At 46.6% G+C, this 21,228-nt stretch overlaps 1 protein-coding gene across 1 annotated transcript in view; it reads left to right on the top strand.

Annotated features, from left to right (window-relative positions):
- Nucleotides 1-19,159, top strand: part of cbl (Cbl proto-oncogene, E3 ubiquitin protein ligase) — a 34,878-nt gene extending 15,719 nt beyond the window's left edge. Inside the window, exons 3-16 of the mRNA XM_079733212.1 lie at nt 661-807; nt 1,312-1,468; nt 3,125-3,246; nt 4,326-4,463; nt 5,110-5,197; nt 6,453-6,584; nt 9,250-9,486; nt 10,821-10,952; nt 11,065-11,547; nt 12,913-12,992; nt 13,757-13,954; nt 14,080-14,189; nt 14,712-14,963; nt 15,725-19,159. Of these exons, the coding sequence (XP_079589338.1) occupies nt 661-807; nt 1,312-1,468; nt 3,125-3,246; nt 4,326-4,463; nt 5,110-5,197; nt 6,453-6,584; nt 9,250-9,486; nt 10,821-10,952; nt 11,065-11,547; nt 12,913-12,992; nt 13,757-13,954; nt 14,080-14,189; nt 14,712-14,963; nt 15,725-16,086 (2,638 nt within the window). The 3' untranslated portion in view covers nt 16,087-19,159. The remainder of the gene's footprint in view (nt 1-660; nt 808-1,311; nt 1,469-3,124; nt 3,247-4,325; nt 4,464-5,109; nt 5,198-6,452; nt 6,585-9,249; nt 9,487-10,820; nt 10,953-11,064; nt 11,548-12,912; nt 12,993-13,756; nt 13,955-14,079; nt 14,190-14,711; nt 14,964-15,724) is intronic.
- Nucleotides 19,160-21,228: the final 2,069 nt, after the last annotated feature.

Genomic DNA, 21,228 nt, shown 5'->3' with positions numbered 1-21,228 from the left:
CCCCCTCCCCGTTCGCCTTGACTCATTCCCTATGCTTCTCCCCTCCTCGCTCTCTCTGTGTTGACTTCACACTCCTCTCCCCATTTGGACTTCCTTTCCTCTTTCACATGCTTGCCTTTTTATTTTCTCTTTTTTCAGATGCTAGATGCTCAACATAGCCATACGAATACTAGTTAGTGTTTGTGCCAACATACCTGTAAAACAAGTCTCGCTCTGTTGTTAATTATCCTCATCCTCTTTTCTGTCTGCCTTGACAGAAAGTTTCCACCCCTAATTATCAACCTCTAAAATGGTCCCCATCGTGTGTGTGTGTGTGTGTGTGTGTGTGTGTGGACATATAAATATCTGCCTTATGGAAGCAGCTTAAAAGTGGTCTGACTCCGTATGTGGGTGAAAACCAGTAAAAGGTCCTTCTCTCCAACTTAAAAAGACCAATTTCCCACATAAATTCGTTAGTAAATTAATAACAGCAAGAATTGATGGTGTCCAAACTGCCTTGATTATAATGAGGTTAGTTAATGGCCTTAGCTTCATGGGGTAGAGCACAGATAATGGACACATACTAGTTATCATGGTGGTTTTCAACAGGAAAAACCACAGGATAGTATCGACGTGTGATTCTCACGCTCTACCCCCCTGCACCTCATTTCCTGTCCACAGGCGGAATCTGACGAAACTGTCGCTGATCTTCAGCCACATGCTGGCCGAGCTGAAGGCCATCTTCCCCAACGGCCTGTTTCAGGGCGACAACTTCCGCATCACCAAGGCCGACGCCGCTGAGTTCTGGAGGCAAGCCTTCGGAGACAAGTAAGACAAAATACGCAGAGTCGGTCTGGAGCAAAACGCGATACGACTTGTGTGTGTTTTCACGAGACGATAGGACCGGTGTGAAGGAACAACAATGTTATAGGTAAAGAGATAAAAAAAACACAGAGCAAAGACTTGGATGACACAATACCTCATCCTGCACACCAACATCTTGGTTTTTCTGTGTTTTTCTTCAATCTTCACTTTGCACATTTATCAACGCAAAAATGAATCATCAGCGACAACATTGTGCGTCGCAGTGTGTAGAACCATGTCAACGCGTAGCTTGTTACCTTCATAGTTTTATTTTGTTTTCAATAATCATTCTGTAAGCTAACATTCTAATAGTGTTCTATAGTATGTGTCTATTGTGCTTCGTCTTTACTACTGTGTGTGTGTGTGTGTGTGTGTGTGTGTGTGTGTGTGTGTGTGTGTGTGTGTGTGTGTGTGTGTGTGTGTGTGTGTGTGTGTGTGTGTGTGTGTGTGTGTGTGTGTGTTTTGTAGGACCATAGTGCCCTGGAAGGTGTTCCGCCAGTCGCTCCACGAGTTCCATCCCATCAGCTCAGGCCTGGAGGCCATGGCCCTCAAGTCCACCATAGACCTCACCTGCAACGACTACATCTCTGTCTTCGAGTTTGACATTTTCACCAGACTGTTTCAGGTAGGCACCTGAGCGAAAGAGAGATTAAATTTGAGCTACATGTCATGAAGTTCAGCTTATCACCCTCATCTTCTGTGGGCTCACTGTGAACTCGTCAAGAGGAAGTTCAATGACTTGCATTGTCAGCGGGGAGGATGATGTAAAAGTATCAGTCTTTCGTTATTTTTTTTTGCTTGCAATTTTTGGAGGAAGTTGGCTCGGTTTTTGAAATGTAATTTCTTTCGACAACAACCAGTCATCTTTGTCACAGTCACAATTACCGGAATAGCTTCTCAATACCTGTATATTGATTTTGCAAAGCGTGTTAGGCTCAGTTTTCAGTATTTTATAACTAACGATGATTTACATATTCATATCATGAATATGTTACACACGAGGTGTGTGTGTGTGTGTGTGTGTGTGTGTGTGTGTGCTAAGGGGGAAAGTGTTTATCAGTGTGCATATGCAGCAAGGCATTCTCTATCAAGGTCACTATAATGATCAGCATGCAGAGGAAGTGGGAAACGGAAGGGGAGAGGATAGGACAGATAGAGAGGAAAGCTAGATTAGGGTGAATGTTTATCAGCCACCATCTCTCCTCTTCCACTGCAGGCTATAGCACTGGTAATTGTGAAATGTCTTTTGTATTAGCCCTTTTTTCCTTGTTCCATAATGAAGACTGTAATGTCATGATACTGTGATAATGACGATGAAGCCATTGTCAGAATATGGGCTTATTGTAGGTTACACAGATGATAGGTCCACAGTAATGTTTCTTACACATCCGTCCCCCACTGAATGAAATGATGCTCGACAGCCCTATTTTGGTCTATCTTTCCTCAAAGTCCTAGACATGCCCTGTTTTTGTCATCTCTGTCTGAATTGAGTCCTTCGTTAATCCTCGGTATGAAGTGACTGTCAATCAGGACCGATATATGAGGACTCGGGCTCATGCATCAACGTGTCCTGGTCCCATTAACGTGTGTATTTAAAACTTCTCACTTGATTCGGGTGGCCTCGGCACTTGGTTTACAGGGCTAGCCTGTGGGTGTTATTTCCTCTTTGTAACCCAACCAGAGCGCAGCGCTGTCTGCGGCGGTGGAGTCTTTCGTCGTTCGCCTTGAGAATCAGGACTTTTATTATTGACACTAATGCATTCCCAGAAAGTGCTTTTTAAAAAGCGATCCCCAGGGAAACACTTGACTTGTGCTGAAAGGTTAAATGCTGTTTTAAGACGCATTACACATTACGAAAGCATCAGGAACCTACTTAAATACAAAATTAGAACCAATAGCCTCTTGGGAGGGAGGGGTGATTACAATTGGCTCATTTTGTATGACATGGTTCTAGTAGTGTCTGTATAAATAATGAGGCCTTGAAAGTGATTTTAGTTCTGCTTGGTTTGACCCCCTCCTCCTGCCACCAACATCACCCAGTCAAGCTTGCTCACATGTTGGATAATAAATGCTACTGGCGGTTGTTTTAACCGTCATCCATGATTCAGTTTCTCAACAATCTGATTTCACTGCCATAGCCATGAGTACTCAACCACTCTGATTGTGTGTGTTTGTGTGTGTGTGTGTGTGTGTGTGTGTGTGTGTGTGTGTGTGTGTGTGTGTGTGTGTGTGTGTGTGTGTGTGTGTGTGTGTGTGTGTGTGTGTGTGTGTGTGTGTACAGCCGTGGTCTTCCCTGCTACGGAACTGGAACAGCTTGGCGGTGACTCACCCGGGGTACATGGCCTTCCTCACCTACGACGAGGTCAAAGCGCGGCTGCAGAAGTTCATCCACAAGCCCGGCAGGTCAGACTCAAATGACACACAGACGCGCACACACACATAACCCACATGGCAAACCAGATTAGCGTATTGTCACAACACTGGTCCTGATATTTCATGACCTCCCGATGACCAGTGCTGTCGATGCGAGTGACTCTGTGTGTCCCATAGCTTACCTTGTTACCATAGCACTTTACATCTTAGGCGGCCGCCTAAGCAATCGACATCTGCCACCTTAACTACGTCGTTGTCCAAAAAAGAGATCTTAAAATAATTTCTTCTTGTATCTAGAATCTTGTAAAAGATTCTAGATACAAGAAGCCCGCAGTTTGCCGTCTGCGCCCCCCCCCCCCCCCGGCAGACGGCAATCTGCGGCATACCCTGTAGAGAATATTGACTTGTAACCCAAAGGTAGCTAGTTTGATCCCGAGCTGACTGTCCCCTTGCTTGGTTGACTCGGACGTCCGTGTGTAAATGTTATCATTTGGATGAAAACAAAACCAACAGTGCACACACAACTCACCCGGACATACATTTGTTTTATTTAATTTCCGTAACCGACTGCACTAGTTGGGTCTTGAAACCACTTTCATGGGCCAGGTGTGTGTGTGTGTGTGTGTGTGTGTGTGTGTGTGTGTGTGTGTGTGTGTGTGTGTGTGTGTGTGTGTGTGTGTGTGTGTGTGTGTGTGTGTGTGTGTGTGTGTGTGTGTGTGTGTGTGTGTGTGTGTGTGTGTCCCAGGGCAGCATGGTACTGGCACCTAGCATCAATGGCTTTATTGTGCACCAGGCGCTGATGTCATTTCTTAGTGTTTCCCGACATACTCCCACGTGGAAACCAGTGCCCCTCAATGACATTCACATTTACCCCCACACACTGATGTTTTTCCCAGTTTAGCTGGCCTGCACTGTGTCACAGCAACTTCTCCTACTTATACTTTATCAAGAACATGCACGATAACTGAACCATACAAACTGCACCTCTTACAGGGTTTTAAATATTTGGTTAAATTGGTCGGATGCTTTAGTGGAAATTCAGTGAGTGACGCGGTTGTCATGTATAATACAGCGTCTACATCATGGAACTCTGCGTCTTCATCCCACAGTTACATCTTCCGGCTGAGCTGCACGCGGCTCGGCCAGTGGGCCATCGGGTACGTGACGGCGGACGGCAACATCCTGCAGACCATCCCCCACAACAAGCCCCTCTTCCAGGCCCTCATCGACGGCTTCAGGGAAGGATTGTGAGTCTAATGCAGCGCCTCCGCACCACGGCGACCACCGCGTCGCACTGCAATCTTCTCCCTTTTGTAAACGCCTCCCTTCGTCAACCCCCCAACTTCCCCTCTTCTCGCTTTCCTCTTCTTTACTCCTCACGCTCACTTGCTGAAATGTCCTGTTTATTTAAACCAGGCAGCTCTCTGTCTGGGGTATCTAAGTGCAGACTGCTCGTCGGTTGCTAACCGAGCCAGACGTATCATGTTGCTGGTTACCGTGGCCGTGCCATTACCCTGAGCAGAGCGCAGGCGCTTTGCCTTGCATTCGATTTCAATTTGCGTCAAAAAGACCAGCGTTGCATTGATCTCCATGTAATGCTGGTCAGTTGGAGGCCAGCTCTGAGCCCGGCATTTGATTGACCTTATTGTTGGCCCAGCTAAACCTCTGATCAAATGCTAATTTATACACTGCATGGCCTCCATCTACAAAGCATTCATCAAATGGTCCTATCATGTCCCTCTGATCTGTTTATATTCCTGTCTATTCCTGCGTGTGCGCACCATATGGTGACGTATTGCAACACATTGTCTGATGTTGTCAGACTAATGGTTGTTTTAATCACGTCCACACATTTGTGTTTGTTTGTGTGTGTGTGTGTGTGTGTGTGTGTAGCTATTTGTTCCCTGATGGACGGACCCAAAACCCAGATCTAACAGGGTTGTGCGAGCCTTCCCCTCAGGACCACATCAAGGTCACCCAGGTCAGAAGAGTGCCAATTAAAATCATTCATCATTATGCTCTGGAGCGTGACTGCTAATTTTTGAAATGACTCAAGACTGCATTTGTAGGGTTTCTAGGTCATGTTAAAGTTATTATTAAATTGCCCATGGCACATTTGCATTTATTTGCCAATGAATCATTTCTGATCTTCAGGTATTCATGATTCAGCGGTTGGCGTCATTGACTGAATACTTTAATAGAACAAGATCTTATCTGTGTTGACTGTTAGGCTCTGTGTTAGTTGACTCATTATTCTAAAAAGGAAGCAATTAATTGAGTCATCCTGTTACCACATTCATCAAAAAGGCTTCTCACACTGGGTCTGACCCCGAACTTCAGCAACGTCTTTGTCTAGAGCAGTGGTTCTCAACTGATCTGGCCTTGGGACCCACATTTTTCATGGTCATTATGTCGCGACCCATTTTTATTAAAACCAAGCAAATTTATTTCTCTAAAACACTATCACACATACACAATGTCATCATGTTTTTTTACTTAAAAACAAAACCTTTTTCATCCCCGCATACAGAGCTCTCTAGCAATGAGAAACTGGTCAATCAATACTAATACATAACTGATCACACAAATATAATCTTCAAGTAGGCTTAGTAAACGAATTGTTTTTACTCAACAAGCATTCAGTGAAGCTTATGAGATAGTTGGGGATGTGCTTTTTTCCTGATAAGAGTTTCAAAGTCTGGGGTGATGTTTGACAGAGTTACTCTCAGGTCATGTCCAGCGTCCAACCTTCCTCTGCTTGGACTTGAGCTGGACCAAAGTTGAGAAGCCACTTTCGCAGAGATAGGTAGTGCTGAACTTAGTAATTGAAGTGATATATAGGCCGACACATAGGAATCATATGTCAAAACGGGCTACATTTGGCTGAATTATAAAAGGTATAAGTGGTCATTTGAAGAGCTGTTTGGGAGCCGAAAGAGCCGGCTCTTGTTGGTGAGCTGATCCAAATTATCCGGCTCACTAAAAATAACCTAAAATCTCATCTCTTATCAGATGGCCTTATCACTGGAACTATTTTTAGCTATTTTATTTCTTCTCCTACACTCCGCGACCCATTCAAAATGAGTCTGCGACCCACTTTTGGGTCGCGACCCACCAGTTGAGAAACGCTGGTCTAGAGCAACCACATCTTGTCTTAATAGATTGTAGTGTTTCTCTGCATGGAGGTACTGAAAGCCTTTGTGTGTGTGTCCCCTATCTCCCCCCCCCCCCCTCAGGAGCAATACGAGCTCTACTGTGAGATGGGTTCCACCTTCCAGCTGTGTAAGATCTGTGCGGAGAACGACAAGGACGTGAAGATAGAGCCGTGTGGACACCTCATGTGCACCTCCTGCCTCACCGCCTGGCAGGTAAGGGTTTCCCTCGGCCTCGCTGATCGTCCCCTCACTTGACGAGCCGTTCCCCACCCCGCAGCTCACTTCAAAATGTCAGAGATGACCTATGCCCGTTGCATGTGCGTACCAACAGTGCGACCAGAAGGGCTGGGAATGCATAGTCTCATCTTATTCCCGCCGGCTCTCAAATGTTAAACCGCGGCGAATATAAATCATTTTTTTCACAGGCTTGCCAACTACCTTGCAAACCGCTGGCTTGAATGCTGTCCTGCTGCACATTTGCATTTTCCCTCCATAACAAATGACCTGAAGTGGCTTCGCCCAGCCTAAGTTTCATTAAACCGAGATGCACAGTAAATACAGGCATGGAAATACAACGGCTCATGAGGACACAATTTACATGCGTCCATGTCCTGGCGGTCCAGCGATGACGTTAGGCTAGGGCTGCTCGATTATGGAAAAAATCATAACCACGATTATTTTAGTCAATATTGAAATCATTTATTTTTAATATATTTAATTTAATTTATTTTTGAGTTTGAAACAGGGATGGAAATTAACACGCGCCACACGCCATTAGCGGGTGGATTTGTATGGTGGCGGGTGAATTGTGTCACTTCACCCGCCACTGTGTCGGGTAATACTTTCCAGTCAGGTCCGTTCAAATTTGCATATTTAATACATTCGTCATACGGCGCTGCACAGTTCCACAACCATTACTGTTAACATCCGGCCCCCTTCTTCTTCTACGCCTCTTGCTGAACTGCGACTATCAACATCCGGGATAATATACCGGTAACCATAGAGATAATATGCCGGTATCAACATTCGGTATAGTATGCTAGGCTAATTATTGACATATAAAGAAAAGAACTACTAGAGAAAGCAATGTTGCGTTTCCTCACCGGAGGAAAGAGAACAGCTGAGGAGATTGTAGGCCAGGTACAGGTGGCGGATGATAGTACGGCTGTCATCCCCAAAAAGAAGCAAACACCGTGACTGGCTGGTGTTTGACGGGACGAGCCAGACAATGTTCTGTGCTCCCTGTCGTAAACATGCTTCGGATGGCCACAGGTCCAATAGTTTTGTGAGTGGGACACAAAACCTAAAATTGGAAGTCGTGAAGGACCACGAGTCCTCAAAAAGTCACCTTCACGTTTTGAAAATTGCCAAGGGAAAATCAGCGCCCGAAACCACGACAGCGATGAGGACGCTCGTTAGCCTCAAAACAGCCCAGCTTGATAGAATTTTGATAGCAATTTCCAAAAAGGGAAGGCCATTTCAAGACTTCGAATGGCACTACACGTAAGTTATTTTTTTATTTTCTATTAGGCCTAATGCAATAGTTTGTTGCTGTCGAAAAACTAGCATGTCGGGTAACCTTAGAGTTCTGCTCACTTGTTTGGCAAACAGCTGCTTTCTGTCAGTCTGGTCAAAACAGATGTCAAGTGTGTGTGCTAAGCCGTAGGGCTGTCCCGAATACCATTTTAAAGGCTTTGAATACTCTAGTTGGATATTCCGAGCGAGTATTCCAATACTCGTTCAAAAACAACATTAATAATTGAACAGTAAAAAAGTCGAAGTTCCTTACTTTGCTGTTGCACAATAGCAGGGCTGCATAGCGAACGTGCATAGCGAATGTACACAAACAGATACACTAACGAGTTCTTATATATAGATAGATAGATAGATAGATAGATAGATAGATAGATTAATGTTTTTTGACGTTTTTCAATGTGTCTTGCACTAAGGTCATTGTTTCTTGTTCTTGTTTCTTCATGGTCTGTTTCAAATGTTTAATTTTGAATGCATAGGCAGAGCATGAGTCTTCCTATACCAAGAGGATACATCTGTTGCATTATAGGGGCAGATTTCATTATACATCTGGTTGAATTGAAGAAATTAAAAGGCCAGTGCACTGAAAAAACAAATGTTCCTATTGACTTATGATGGTGTAGCCATGCATGTTGTTTTATTGTTAATATGTCAATTTGTTCTTTATTGAAAATACTTTGTATAGATCAATTATCCCCAAAACTTTCATCGTAACACCTTTGAAATAAACATGGCTTAACATGGCAGATACCTGTGTATTGTTTATCATATGCGGTAAGAGTGTAACATTTTCAACTCAGTTCCTTGGTAGCGCCTACTTACAGTAAAAATCACTTCTGATGGAAAAAATGATGTGTATGAAAAACACTTTTCCTATCTATTGTTACTATTATATTGTTTAAAATGTCCGCATATATTAAAAAAATATATAGCTTATAAAAAGTGGCTGGTAAAAAAGATGAGTGGCTGGTGGATATTTAAATCTACCTGCCACAGTGGCTGGTGGGCAAAAAAGTTAATTTCCATCTCTGGTTTGAAAACATGATGTATTTATTCAGCATGTCTCTCTCAAAAACACTTTGCACTTTTTACACTTTTTTAAAAAAAATACACAAAATGGTCCAAAAGAAAATGCTCAAATCTAAAATAATGTACAGATATGTATCCAGCTGTTCTGCAGGTTCTATAAAACATTTCATATAAAAAATAAAATCTAAAACTCGATGACTTTAGTTTTGTGATCGTTTGTTGCTAAAATTGAAACCGAGATTGAAATTCGATGGATGGCCGTGCCCTACGTTAGGCCGCTTGGACGGCTGATGTTTCCCCCTGCCTGTCCCCCCAGGAGTCAGAGGGCCAAGGGACGGGCTGCCCTTTTTGCCGCTGCGAAATCAAAGGCACGGAGCCCATCGTGGTGGACCCCTTCGACCCCAAGGACAACGGCGCGGGCTACGGGATCTCCTACGGGGGCTGCAGGGGCATGTTCGGGGCTGAGGGGGCGCCCTCGCCCTGCTACGACGACGACGACGACGACCGGCTCGAGGACCCCCACCTCATGATGAGCAAACTGGCCTGCTCCAAGGTGAGGAGACCCTCCTCTTTAGTGTGTGTGTGTGTGTGTGTGTGTGTGTGTGTGTGTGTGTGTGTGTGTGTGTGTGTGTGTGTGTGTGTGTGTGTGTGTGTGTGTGTGTCTACTAGATCACAGAGGTATATATGGCGGTTTGTGTAGAAGTATGAGTCAGACTTCTAGGTATAAGGAGAGTACTATGGGTAAACGGCCACAACACTTGCTTAGTCTGCTTTCTGAGATGAACACCTCTCAGAGCAGGCCTTACCTCTGGGAACGGGGCAGCTGTTACTCTCTCCCTGTACTCTGTCTCTTTCTCTTCCTCTCTTCGTCTGTCTGTCTGTCTGTCTGTCTGTCTGTCTGTCTGTCTGTCTGTCTGTCTGTCTGTCTGTCTGTCTGTCTGTCTGTCTGTCTGTCTGTCTGTCTGTCTGTCTGTCTGTCTGTCTGTCTGTCTGTCTGTCTGTCTGTCTGTCTGTCTGTCTGTCTGTCTGTCTGTCTGTCTGTCTGTCTGTCTGTCTGTCTGTCTGTCTGTCTGTCTGTCTGTCTGTCTGTCTGTCTGTCTGTCTGTCTGTCTGTCTGTCTGTCTGTCTGTCTGTCTGTCTGTCTGTCTGTCTGTCTGTCTGTCTGTCTGTCTGTCTGTCTGTCTGTCTGTCTGTCTGTCTGTCTGTCTGTCTGTCTGTCTGTCTGTCTGTCTGTCTGTCTGTCTGTCTGTCTGTCTGTCTGTCTGTCTGTCTGTCTGTCTTCCTACTCTAGAGCCCCTTCTCTTCCCCTGCCTCAGGCTCTCGGCCCGGCTTGGCTGCAAACTTGACATCTCTCACACATCATCACACAGTCTTTCATCTCTTGTCTTTCAAGGCGGCTTCCTCAGCTCCCTGGAGGTGTGAGCCTTGGATGGGTGCACTGCAATCTCTTTTATGCTGCGTTGTGACTCTCACAGGCATGCCCCTCAACCCTATAACACATGTATACGATGGAAAGGAAGGGAAAGCTATTTATATGTACTCTTCCTAGAATTGTCTTGGCCAAGGCCCCAGGTGCTCCGCTGTGGCCTGCTCAGCAGTTGGGTGCAGGACGGCTCAACGGCGTGTGACCGTATAGCTCGGTCGAACTGAACTGAAAGAGGAAGACCACCTCTGGGCGCTTCTCACTCACACACCACTACTCTATTTTAAGGTCCTAAAAAGTCCGTCTGTTTAGCAGCGTACGAGTCTGACGTCGGGAGTTTGGACGACATTCAATTCAGTTGATTACATTTGTTAGGAGCTGGCCGTGACGTTTTTGTAAGCCTCACTTCACAGAGATGAGGTGTGTCTTATAGCTTGTGTCTGTTTGTGTCTTTATGCTTGCAGGTGGAGCGTCCTCCCTCCCCCATGTCCCTCACCCCCCAGGCCTCGCTGCCCCCCGTGCCCCCCAGGCTGGACCTGCTGCAGCACCGGCCGGCCAACGCCTCTGGAGCCTCCAGCCCGGTGGTCTCCACCAAAGTACGGACCCCACTTTCTCGCTTCCCCATATTCAATATCGTATCATTATTCTGCAATAGGTTCTACTCAAGCACTCGTCTGGCTGCTCTTTCTCCCCCCTCCCCCCCTGCAGGCCACGACCCACCACAAGGACAAGCCCCTCCCCCCACCCCCAGCGCTGAGGGACCTCCCCCCTCCGCCTCCCCCGGACCGCCCCCACTCCGCCGGGGCGGCCGCCGACGGCCGTCTCGGGAGGAGGCCCTTACCCCACACCCCGGGGGACCCAGCGTCCCGGGACAAGCATCCCCCGACGCCCCCCAACCGTCCGCTTGCCGACTGGGGCTCCCGGTCGGTCCCCAAGCCCCCGGCCTCCGCCTCTTCCTCGTCCGCCTCCTCCTCCTCATCTTCGTCCTCCACTTCCTCCTCTTCCTCCTCCTCCTCTTCCTCCTCCTCCAGCCAGGCCTCAGGTCTCGGAGGGGAGGTCCGAGGGGGTGGGATCCGGGAGCTCTCCAACAGGCACTCCCTCCCCCTGGCCTTGCCTTCCACCCTGGACGCCAACGCAGCCAGCAGCACCCCATTGAGGAACACCAGCACCCTCAGCCTGGACCACCAGCTGGTATGACATACGCACACACACACACTCACACAAATTGCATGCACACATGCACCCACATGCAAACATGGGCTTCGTTCAAGTCTTAATGCTAAATTGTTGGGATCCAATTTTTTTTGTTTTGGCTGTTCACATTGGGTTTTCATTCAATGAGGCCAATATCAGATTCCAGTGTGAACCTGTCAGTCTGACCTGACCCTCATGTGCAAAAGAAAACACAGAATAAGTCAACCGCAGGAAGTAAGAATGGAAGCCACAGATGACTGCGTTTACGGTTTAATTTATAAGTTGATGCAGCACTGATGCAGTGGCTTTTGGATCCACTCATCATCTAACTCGGTAACGGCACTGTGTCAATGTTTCCGAAGAAACCCCAGCCTCCATAGTATGAGATTACAACTAATAACTAACTCATGTGGTTTGACCGTTGTGCAAAGCGATATCGCACCGCAGGACTTGCAGTATACAAGAGAAAACACACCAGCGCTATTGTAGGTGACAGGACGCCAGACTGTGGCATCAAAGTTTCATGAATTCTCATCGGTCACACGGAGGTCATAATACGCAAGAAGCATGACCTGGATCTGAGTCAGGACCGTATATAAATGTGGTCTGTCTCAGAATTGAAAAGTTTAGATTCTATGTAGGGCTGTATGATTAATCATATTAAAAGCGTGATCTCGATTCAAAGATCTGTGCGGCCTCATTTCTCAACGCTTCTGCTGTATTGTTATAAGGTACATCAGCCGCTCCAGAAGAATCGCTCCTACTTTCTCCCTCAACAAATGACAAGGCAGTGTTACACTGCGTGGTGTAGAGCAGCAGGGTAACAGGGGAACTAAACCCAGAGTTCCTCATCCGCAGATCTGCTATTCGCTACACTATTTTAAACTTGAATTAAAAAGGTGTAACTCCATTATACTTGAATCCTCTAAATACAAAATATAATTTGGTTAAAGGGACAGAGTTATAGTAAGGCTATAGTTTGAGTGTCAAAACCATCACCCCGTTTCTCCTTCAGAATGGGTGTTCAGTTCGGGGGTGGGGGAGCATTCTAACATGTCTCCATACCTCACTGAAGCCTCAAAATGTTGACAGACTTGTGTTCTTGACTGTGGTTTTGCTCATATCTTACACAGAGGAAACCCACTAAAAAAACACTTGTTCAATGGCTATGTAAGTAAGAAAAGACAAGGAACTGAAGGTGTTTTTATGTTTGTGATGGTTGGTTTGTTGGTTGAATGAGGCCATATACACGCGTGCATGCACACACGTTAAGCTAATCTGCTCTGAACACTTTGGGCTTTTGGTTGGTTGGTTGATGGTCTTCATGTGTCTGATATCCGAGGGTCTCTGTTGTGTCCTCAGGCGTTTGTCCATGCAGCGGGGGACAGCTCTAAGGTGAAGCCCTCGGCCTCTGCCAACGCCATCTACTCCCTCGCCATCAGGTACTTCCCCCGTCTCCCGCCTTTCCTCTTTCTCTTCCTCTCCCTCATGGTTTCACTTTCACCCTCCAGCTGTTGAACATGGTGCGTGTGAAGGAGGCACAGTGCTTGATCAATAATAAAGCAACGAGAAATAAAGAGCAAATGTAGATACTCTGACTTTTAGTGGGCTATCCAGTACATTCTTTTGATTACATCTTATTTACATATTCTAGGAATATTGAGCATTGCTTTGCCTTCCCTTCCTCTCAAATTTGTTTTCCTCTAAAATGACACCATGCCCCCGCAGTTTTCTCTCATTAGTATATACCCCACTGGTGGACCTTGGAAACCAGTTGATTTATCTATTGTACCGTGGCCAAATAAAGCACAAGTTGCCTGTTTTTTCGGAGATTGCCACCCTGTCGCAATCTCAATTTTTTGTTGCATATAATCACAAGGATGATTACTAAAGCATTCAGCAAGAACGAAACACTGGCACGCTGAATATCTTGTGTCGTAGAGGATCTGTCTGGCAGTGGCTAGCTATGGTAATTCTGCATGACAAATGTCACAGAAATGGGGAACCGTGAGCCATCCGAGAGCAACATTTACGTAGGCAGAACAAATTGATGTCTGGAAGGCTGTGCTAATGGATGGCAATGACGGAGACTTTACATGTGTAGCCCCATTCCTATGAATCGACTTGGGCAACGCTGACAAGGTTCTATTGAAAATGAAACACTGTTTTGCGTCCGGAGAACATATCGCTGTACTACTCCCTGCAGACCGTCGACGCTGCCGCGAGCGCTGCCCTGCGAGAGCGACGAGGAGTCGGCCTACATGGTACCGTCCTCTCGGCCCGTCCACCTCCCCTCCGCCGTTCCGGCCCTGCCTGCGGCGGCGAAAACGCCCCCCACGACCAGGGCCCCGAAGCCCGCGGGCCCCCTGCAGACCGCCCCTACGACCTACTCCTTCAACCCACGGTGAGACCCGTCCCTCTACCAGGTCCTGTCGTCTCAGGCCGTCCTACCGGGACAACGTTGTGCCATGGTGCGGGTGGATCGGACCCACTGGTGTATTGACCGACGTGTTCTCTGTCGAATGCCAGGAACGCGCTCAGTGACGACGTCCAGGACCGACCCCAGATGTACCCGGCCATGTATGACGTCCACGCCCAGGCGCTCACAGCCTCCCTGCCTCAGCTGGCCAGAGTCTCAGGTACACTGCCCTCCAGTTGATGGGGAAATGTCGTGTTCACTTTGAAATACAATGGTCTTACTATGTAGTGAGTCATGCTGTACATCCTGGCAAGTAATTTGTGTTGTACATCCTGTCACTTAAAAATAGTACTTGCCATTGTGTAGGTTCTTATCCTAGCTATTTTTGTTGTGTACGGGGAATAGGATAGCCTAGCAATTGCAAGTGCTCGGCACTTGTTTCTATGAATATCTTTACTGTGCTGACAGTGATATATTGTTTCTCTTTTTTCCGACAAATGTACTTATTGTAAGTTGCTTTGGATAAAAGCGCCTGCTAAATAACCTAAATTTTAATGTAGTCTCTTAACCTGCTTTTATCCCAATCAACTCAGGGAAAGTCATTAAGTGCTTAAGGAAAGGTTGGGCTCACACTCTAACCACCATCCTGCCACGATCGATGTTTCAACACCTAATGGTCTCTGTGCTAGCGGGTCTGTGGTGCTAATCCTGTTTGACCACGTTCGTCCGCGCCCTCATGAAGACTACTCTGAGCTGCCTGCCCTGGCGCTGAGCCAGAGCGCCCAGGTCCTGACGGTGGCCAACGGCCAGGAGACGGGGGAGGTGGAGGAGGAGGAGGGGCTGTACGATATCCCCCGGTCGGCGGCCACCCCTCGACAGCCCCCCGCGGAGAAGGGGGCCGCTTCATCCACCTCGGCGTCCTCTACCGCGGGCTCCTCATCCAGGCTGGTGTTCAGCGACCTGTCCTTGGACATCGAGGCTCGGGCAGCCACACGTAAGTTCATGCTGTTTTCTCTTCATTCATTCATTTACTTATTCATTTATTTGTTGATGTATTGTTTCCGTGGGAGAATAGCAGTCTTGTATTGAGTCACTCTGAGGGTAGGGTAACCCTACCCTCATTTTTTATTTTTTTTGAGTAGAAAAGTATCTTTCTCGGCTGATATTCAACCTACTCTTCTACCAATCGATCGGTTGATTCAAACTGCGACGGTGTCAACCATACAAGGCGACAGCCAGCTCTTCAGGAGCAGTTACGCTTTGTTCACACTACATGCGTCTGTCGACGGTTGGGGGCTTTTAGACGTATCCATGTGTTTTCCCGGGTTGTATTACAAAGGCGATTTCATTGGACAAATTTGTGCATGTAACTTTTTTTTCTCGAGCGATCTGATTGGCTTAAATAATGTGTTTTCTGAGCTAGCGCCGTATGAAAGTAACACCAGACAAGAGCATACCGACCATCCATCCAACCAGAAGGTGTCAGCCCTCATTTCTACCTTTTCGTTGTAGACGGCTAACCTTGGTTATCCCACAGGGGGAAATCCTTTTGCCACTGCACAACAGGGAGTCAAACGACCTCATAACAACATGTTGATGAATGAACAACCTGAGGGCAGCTATAAGACACTACTTAATTATTTTGGAAACTGTTTGTTTGGTTCATTCACACACAGATTAACCTGAACCCAGAATTAGAGCAGTGTGTTGTTTGACAGGAGAACCGGAACTAACCAGCGGTCTTCTGTTCCTTAGCCTTAAGCGACCCAGCGGAGGCCCCTGAGAGACCACCCAAGCCCCTGCCTAGACGCTTGAACTCAGAGCGCCGAGCCAGCCCGGTCCGGCGGGCCCCCGGGCCCCTCGCGGCCGGGGCCATGGGGGGAGGAGCAGCAGCAGGAGGTGGAGGAGGAGCAGGAGGTGGAGGAGGAGGAGCAGGAGGTGGAGGGGCAGGGGAGGACCCGGTGATGAGCGGTGAGATCGAACACCTGATCAGCCAGGGCTACTCCTCCCAGGACATCCAGAAGGCGCTGATGATCGCCCAGAACAACGTGGAGATGGCCAGGAACATCTTGCGGGAGTTTGTCTCCATCCCCGCCAACGCGCACGTGCTCACATAGCGCCCCCCCCCACCTCCTCCCCCGACCGCTGGAGGCTCCTGAAGACTCCCGGTCCAGTCCTTCGCTTGGCTCAGCTTTTGGGGAAGGGGAGGTTGAGGGTGGGTCCTGGCTCGGCCCCTAACCCTCAGACCCTGCCGCCTGCTCTGAGGCTAGCTTGAAACGCCCCCCACCCCCACGCTCCGCAGCTGTGTGTGTGTGTGTGTGTGTGTGTGTGTGTGTGTGTGTGTGTGTGTGTGTGTGTGTGTGTGTGTGTGTGTGTGTGTGTGTGTGTGTGTGTGTGTGTGTGTGTGTCCACACGTGCAGCGCGTCACAAGACGGATCCATGCGTTCCCTGTTGAGATCCTCCCCGGGGGGGGGAAGGATATCACCAACGAATTTTACAAACGACAAAAAAATTAAAAAACACAATGTATGTATCTATATGAGAATTTAATATATGAGTAAATATATATTGAACGTGTGTAATTTATACGTGCATATACAGTGTGAGCGAGGCTGTGGTGCGGCCAGGTGATCCTCTGTGGGGCGTGCAGGTTGAAAGGTGCCTGTTCAGAGAGGTGACAGTACCTGGGAGCAGGAGGGTTGGCGGGGCACGCTGTCTGACCGTCGTCCAAGCGGCAGCAGCCTGAGGCACAACGTTCTGCCGAGAGGCTCTGCTGAATGACTTCCAAGTGTAATATGGCCTTCACTTCACAATGTTGCTTTGGTGCATTGTTCTGAAGGAAATCATTCTAGTTTTGCTTTTTCCCCGCATCATTTTGTTTCTCCCCCGTCAGGATTGTTCGTTTGGGGTTCTGTATTGTTTTCTGGCAGCCTTAGTCTTTTGTGTGTGTGTGTGTGTGTGTGTGTGTGTGTGTGTGTGTGTGTGTGTGTGTGTGTGTGCGCGCGTTTGTCTGTGTGTGTGTGTGTGTGCGCGTTTGTCTGTGTGTGTGTGTGTGTGTGTGTGCGCGTTTGTCTGTGTGTGTGTGTGTGCGCCTGTGTACTTGGCAGAGGAGGAATTTGGTCAGTTGCCCGACCTGAATACCTGTTCTCAAACTAACGTTGACTTGACATGATTGTGTATTCACTGTGCAGTAGAACATAGTGTTCTGTTCTTCTTTTGAAATCTTCATTGACTCCTATGGAAGAGGCGAATCTACTTAGAAGACCTGCCAGCCGTTGGGACCTGCTTGGTTTACTTTCTGTTGACGGCATTGGCTGAAACACTCCCATCTCTTTAACTTCTGATTGGTCGACCGTGTTGAGAATCTGTAACCGTGGCCCAGTCTAAATATTTGTGAAACCAACAAACAATGTCTTTGATTTACTTTGATAATATATTACTGTAATCATAAATATTATATTATTTTAATGAATTCAGAAGTGCTTCACTGCTGCTACGATTGTTAGTGCTAAACAATTAAGCCTTAAATGTACATTTGTGAATAGATGTTGAACGGTCTCTCTGCTCTTTAAAGTGACAGTATCGATGCTAGTGCTCTAGTCTGTAATGTAGCATTACATTACAGTAGTTACATCCTACTTGAACTTACAAACATCTTGTGAAGCTGCAGTCCTCGCAAGCTGATGAACTCTTCAGTAGCTCCTTTTTGCCTTATTATTTCTTTTTTTGGGCTTTGTGTCTAGCACCTGCATATAGAAATCATAAACCAGATGGAAACTGAAAATACCGAAAGTTTATTTTTGTGATGTCTGTTCCGGTGTAGCGCGTCTTCTGTGAAACATCCCTCTGCTCGAGGGACGGTGACCAGAGCGGTGGTGGGAGTTTCTTCTCAAGTGAGCTAATGGGTTTGCTGGCCCCGCCCCACCTCTCTAGGCGACACGGAAAATCAGTATTTCGGGCCAACTGTAAGAACTAACTCAGGGATTATCTATATCCAAACAAGTGTCTTTTTGCACCCCGTCTGCGTTAACGGAGACCTGACCCCCGTCTCCGGGTGACGTTGGATGAGTCAACGTGTGTTCTCGGCCCTCCTTGCTCAAACCTTCCCAGTCATCCCCGCACAACCGCTGGCTCCCAGGCAAACAATATCCCGTTGATGAAGTTACCCAAGCAACCTTCATGCTTTTATTGAGTTTAAGGGCATCTTTTATCTTTGTTTTTGTTTATTTGTCACATTGCGACTTGCACATTTTACTTATTTCCATTGTCCAGGGCAGGACTGGAGACAGGTACTATGAATGAATGAAAAGAGGTATTGGCCGCACCTCTCCCAGCATATGAAGAATGTTGTCAGTGTGAATGATGTCTCATCAGGCCATGGTTTTCATTACGATATGTATATTTTTAACTGTACTTCTGTCTTCTGACTGGAACGTACCTCTTTGTGTGGTCCTTCTGTTCATAGTTGCCTTGAGAAACGAAGCGAGAGGAGCGGTAGAGCTGAATGAGTGATGGATGAGTGGGAAGGGAGAACTCCTGGGATCATGATTACTGTACCGATGTTTTGATTTTCTGATAAAACATTGATAGATCTACCTTTTTTTTTTTTTTTTTTTTTTCAAACAGTGCACCTTTGTGCGGTCATACTGTCACTCTAAAGAGGGGAAAAAATTTATAAAGTTACTGAGATGAAAGAAGTGGCTGTTTTTATTGTTGTTTTTTGCATTCCTGTCGAAGAAATCTAATTATTTTGATCCAAAGGTTTTGTTTACTCCTGTACATAATGATGTGAGCAGTGCCATATGTTCAGACTTGGTAGACGGGGTCCCGTCCACCCTTTCAGTAAAATTCCCATTCCACGTCACCTGTTGAGCCATCAAGGCCACCATCTGCCAGCTTCTCTGCTAATGGCTACTCTGCTAACTGCAGCACTATAACCCGGACAGCCCTCAGGAACCCTTAGTGATCATAATCAATTTAAAAACGAAATTGGAAGCGGGAACCAAGCGCTCCTGAGGGGCTAGGGCTGAAGGGCTGTGTTTTTATGCAGCAGCCGCCCTTTCAATTTAGGTCAATGGAAAACTCACCAAAAGAGGGCGCTATTGGTCCACGTTGCCATGTTGTCAAAAGTATACGGCATTTAATTAACTTTTTGATGTTTTTTAAATGCTCATATCACCTTGGAAGTATGCACAGTGCTGTTAATAAAATGATATGCAAAAAGAACAAGAAGCATTTTGTTGAGTTGAGTTATAATAGGAAGCATATGATTGGAGAACGAAAAGTCTACTCATGAATTTATTAAGTTCACCAATGCAGTACAGTAGCACACAATAACACAATATCATACAGTACAACAAAAACAACCGGACATGTGAACAGTACTTGGGCTACGACTGATGACGTTTCAAAAGAACGCAAGTACAGAAAATAACGTGAATTGAGAAACGGCCATGGTCTCAAATAAATGCGGATATAAGACACTCCCCTCAACATATCAAATGTTTGCCCTAGTTCAGGGTTCTCAAACTCAACTTACCTGGGGCGCACCGGAGGTAGAGTCTGGGTCGCGTCAAATATTCCACAGAAAAAAGGCGCACAACTGACCCAATCTAAGTTAATGATCTGGCTATAATTAGATAACGTTGGCTATGTAATCGCTGACAACAGGGGACATTTCATAGTGGTTGGTGGAACCCGGGACATTTTAGCGTCCTTTGGCTTTTGTCTGTTCACCCTATCACAAGTGATAAAAAAAAGCGTGTCAAGCCACTCAGCAAAAAGATGCGTTTAACAACGCAGGGGCCGCACTAATACTAAACTTTGTCAAGTAGGGGGCCACAAAATATCATCCCGCGGGCCGCGAGTTTGAGACCCCTGCCCTAGTTGGTTGGAATAACCACGTGGAATTTTCCACTTGGGAAATGACATGTGGTGCGTTCATATCGCTGAAAATTATGGGGAAAACCCATACGAAAAACGACTTTCGCGAAGTCGGAAAGTTCGCGTGAACGACACCTAATGACACTGTTATGATTCTACTTCCGTTCGGTAACTCGGACCAAATGTTGATAACAGAGTTGTTTATGAAACTGATCCTACTAAGTTCTGTTTAGTTCTGACTGGTTTTTATCGGATTAAAAAACCCTGCTGTGAAGAACTTTCAGATTTCCAACCGGCTGCTTCCTATTGCACATGAACGGTCACTGCGGGAACACGCGTAAGCGTGAGCGTCATCACTGGCGAGCCGTCTCGTTATCACCAGGAGAGTGAACGCGCCTAAAACTCCTTTTAAAGAGGCGTGCCATCCCCTAAACGATGCTTATTCAAACTGCAGAACTAAAGAGCCGTTCACTGTCCTGGTGATAACGAAACGGCTCGCCAGTGATGACGCTCACGCTTCCGCGTGTTCCCGACAGCGACCGTTCATGTGCACTGCGTTGGGAATCTAAAAGTTCTTCACAGCAGGGGGTTTTAATCCGATAAAAATCAGTCAGAACTAAACAGAAGTTAGTAAAATCAGTTTTAAATTCGAACGCTTTCATTTCCTTGTAGCCTATCACTATCCTTTTGCTTTTATTTATGAGAAGCACATTGTAATGCCACTGCATGGAAGGCTACATTTGCCCTTATCTAGAGCTGGTTTACCGGCAGGCCTACACAACTTTTAAAACTGTGCAAAGTCGATGCCAACAGACGAATACAACGTAGATCAATAGTAAAGTATGTGATATGATGGTTGATTCTTTTATATTGAGTAAAACGTTCATGTTCCGCCATGTTCATGCCCGTCACTAGTAAACCATAGCCACCAACTGGGCAACTCTGTTATCAAAATCTGGCCCCAGTTGCCGCACGGAAGTAGAATCATAAGAGCGTCATGAGGTGTCGTTCACGAGAACTTTCCGACGTCGCGAAAATGTTTTCCCCATAATTCCCAGCGATGTGAACGCGCCATAACTTCCCTATGCGACATGTCACATGGCTGTAAAAACTCGCGGGAGCTCAAGGGTAACACCCTCCGTCTGCTTTTCTGTGCATATGTTGGGTTTTCATGCAGCAGCCGCCCTTGCAATTGAGGTCGATGGAAACCTTTCACCAAAAGAGGGCGCTATTGGTCCACGTTGCCATGTTTCCTGTCAACAGTATTCACTTTCTGATGTTTTTTTTAAATGCTCACCTTGGAAGTATGCACAGTGCTGTGAATAAAATTATATGCAAAATAATATAAGCATTTTTTTTGCTGTTGAGTTATGATA

Source organism: Pollachius pollachius (assembly GCF_949987615.1).
Source record: "Pollachius pollachius genome assembly, chromosome: 3".
NCBI classification, from domain to species: Eukaryota; Metazoa; Chordata; class Actinopteri; order Gadiformes; family Gadidae; genus Pollachius; species Pollachius pollachius.
This window is presented reverse-complemented; position numbering and strand designations above follow the sequence as displayed.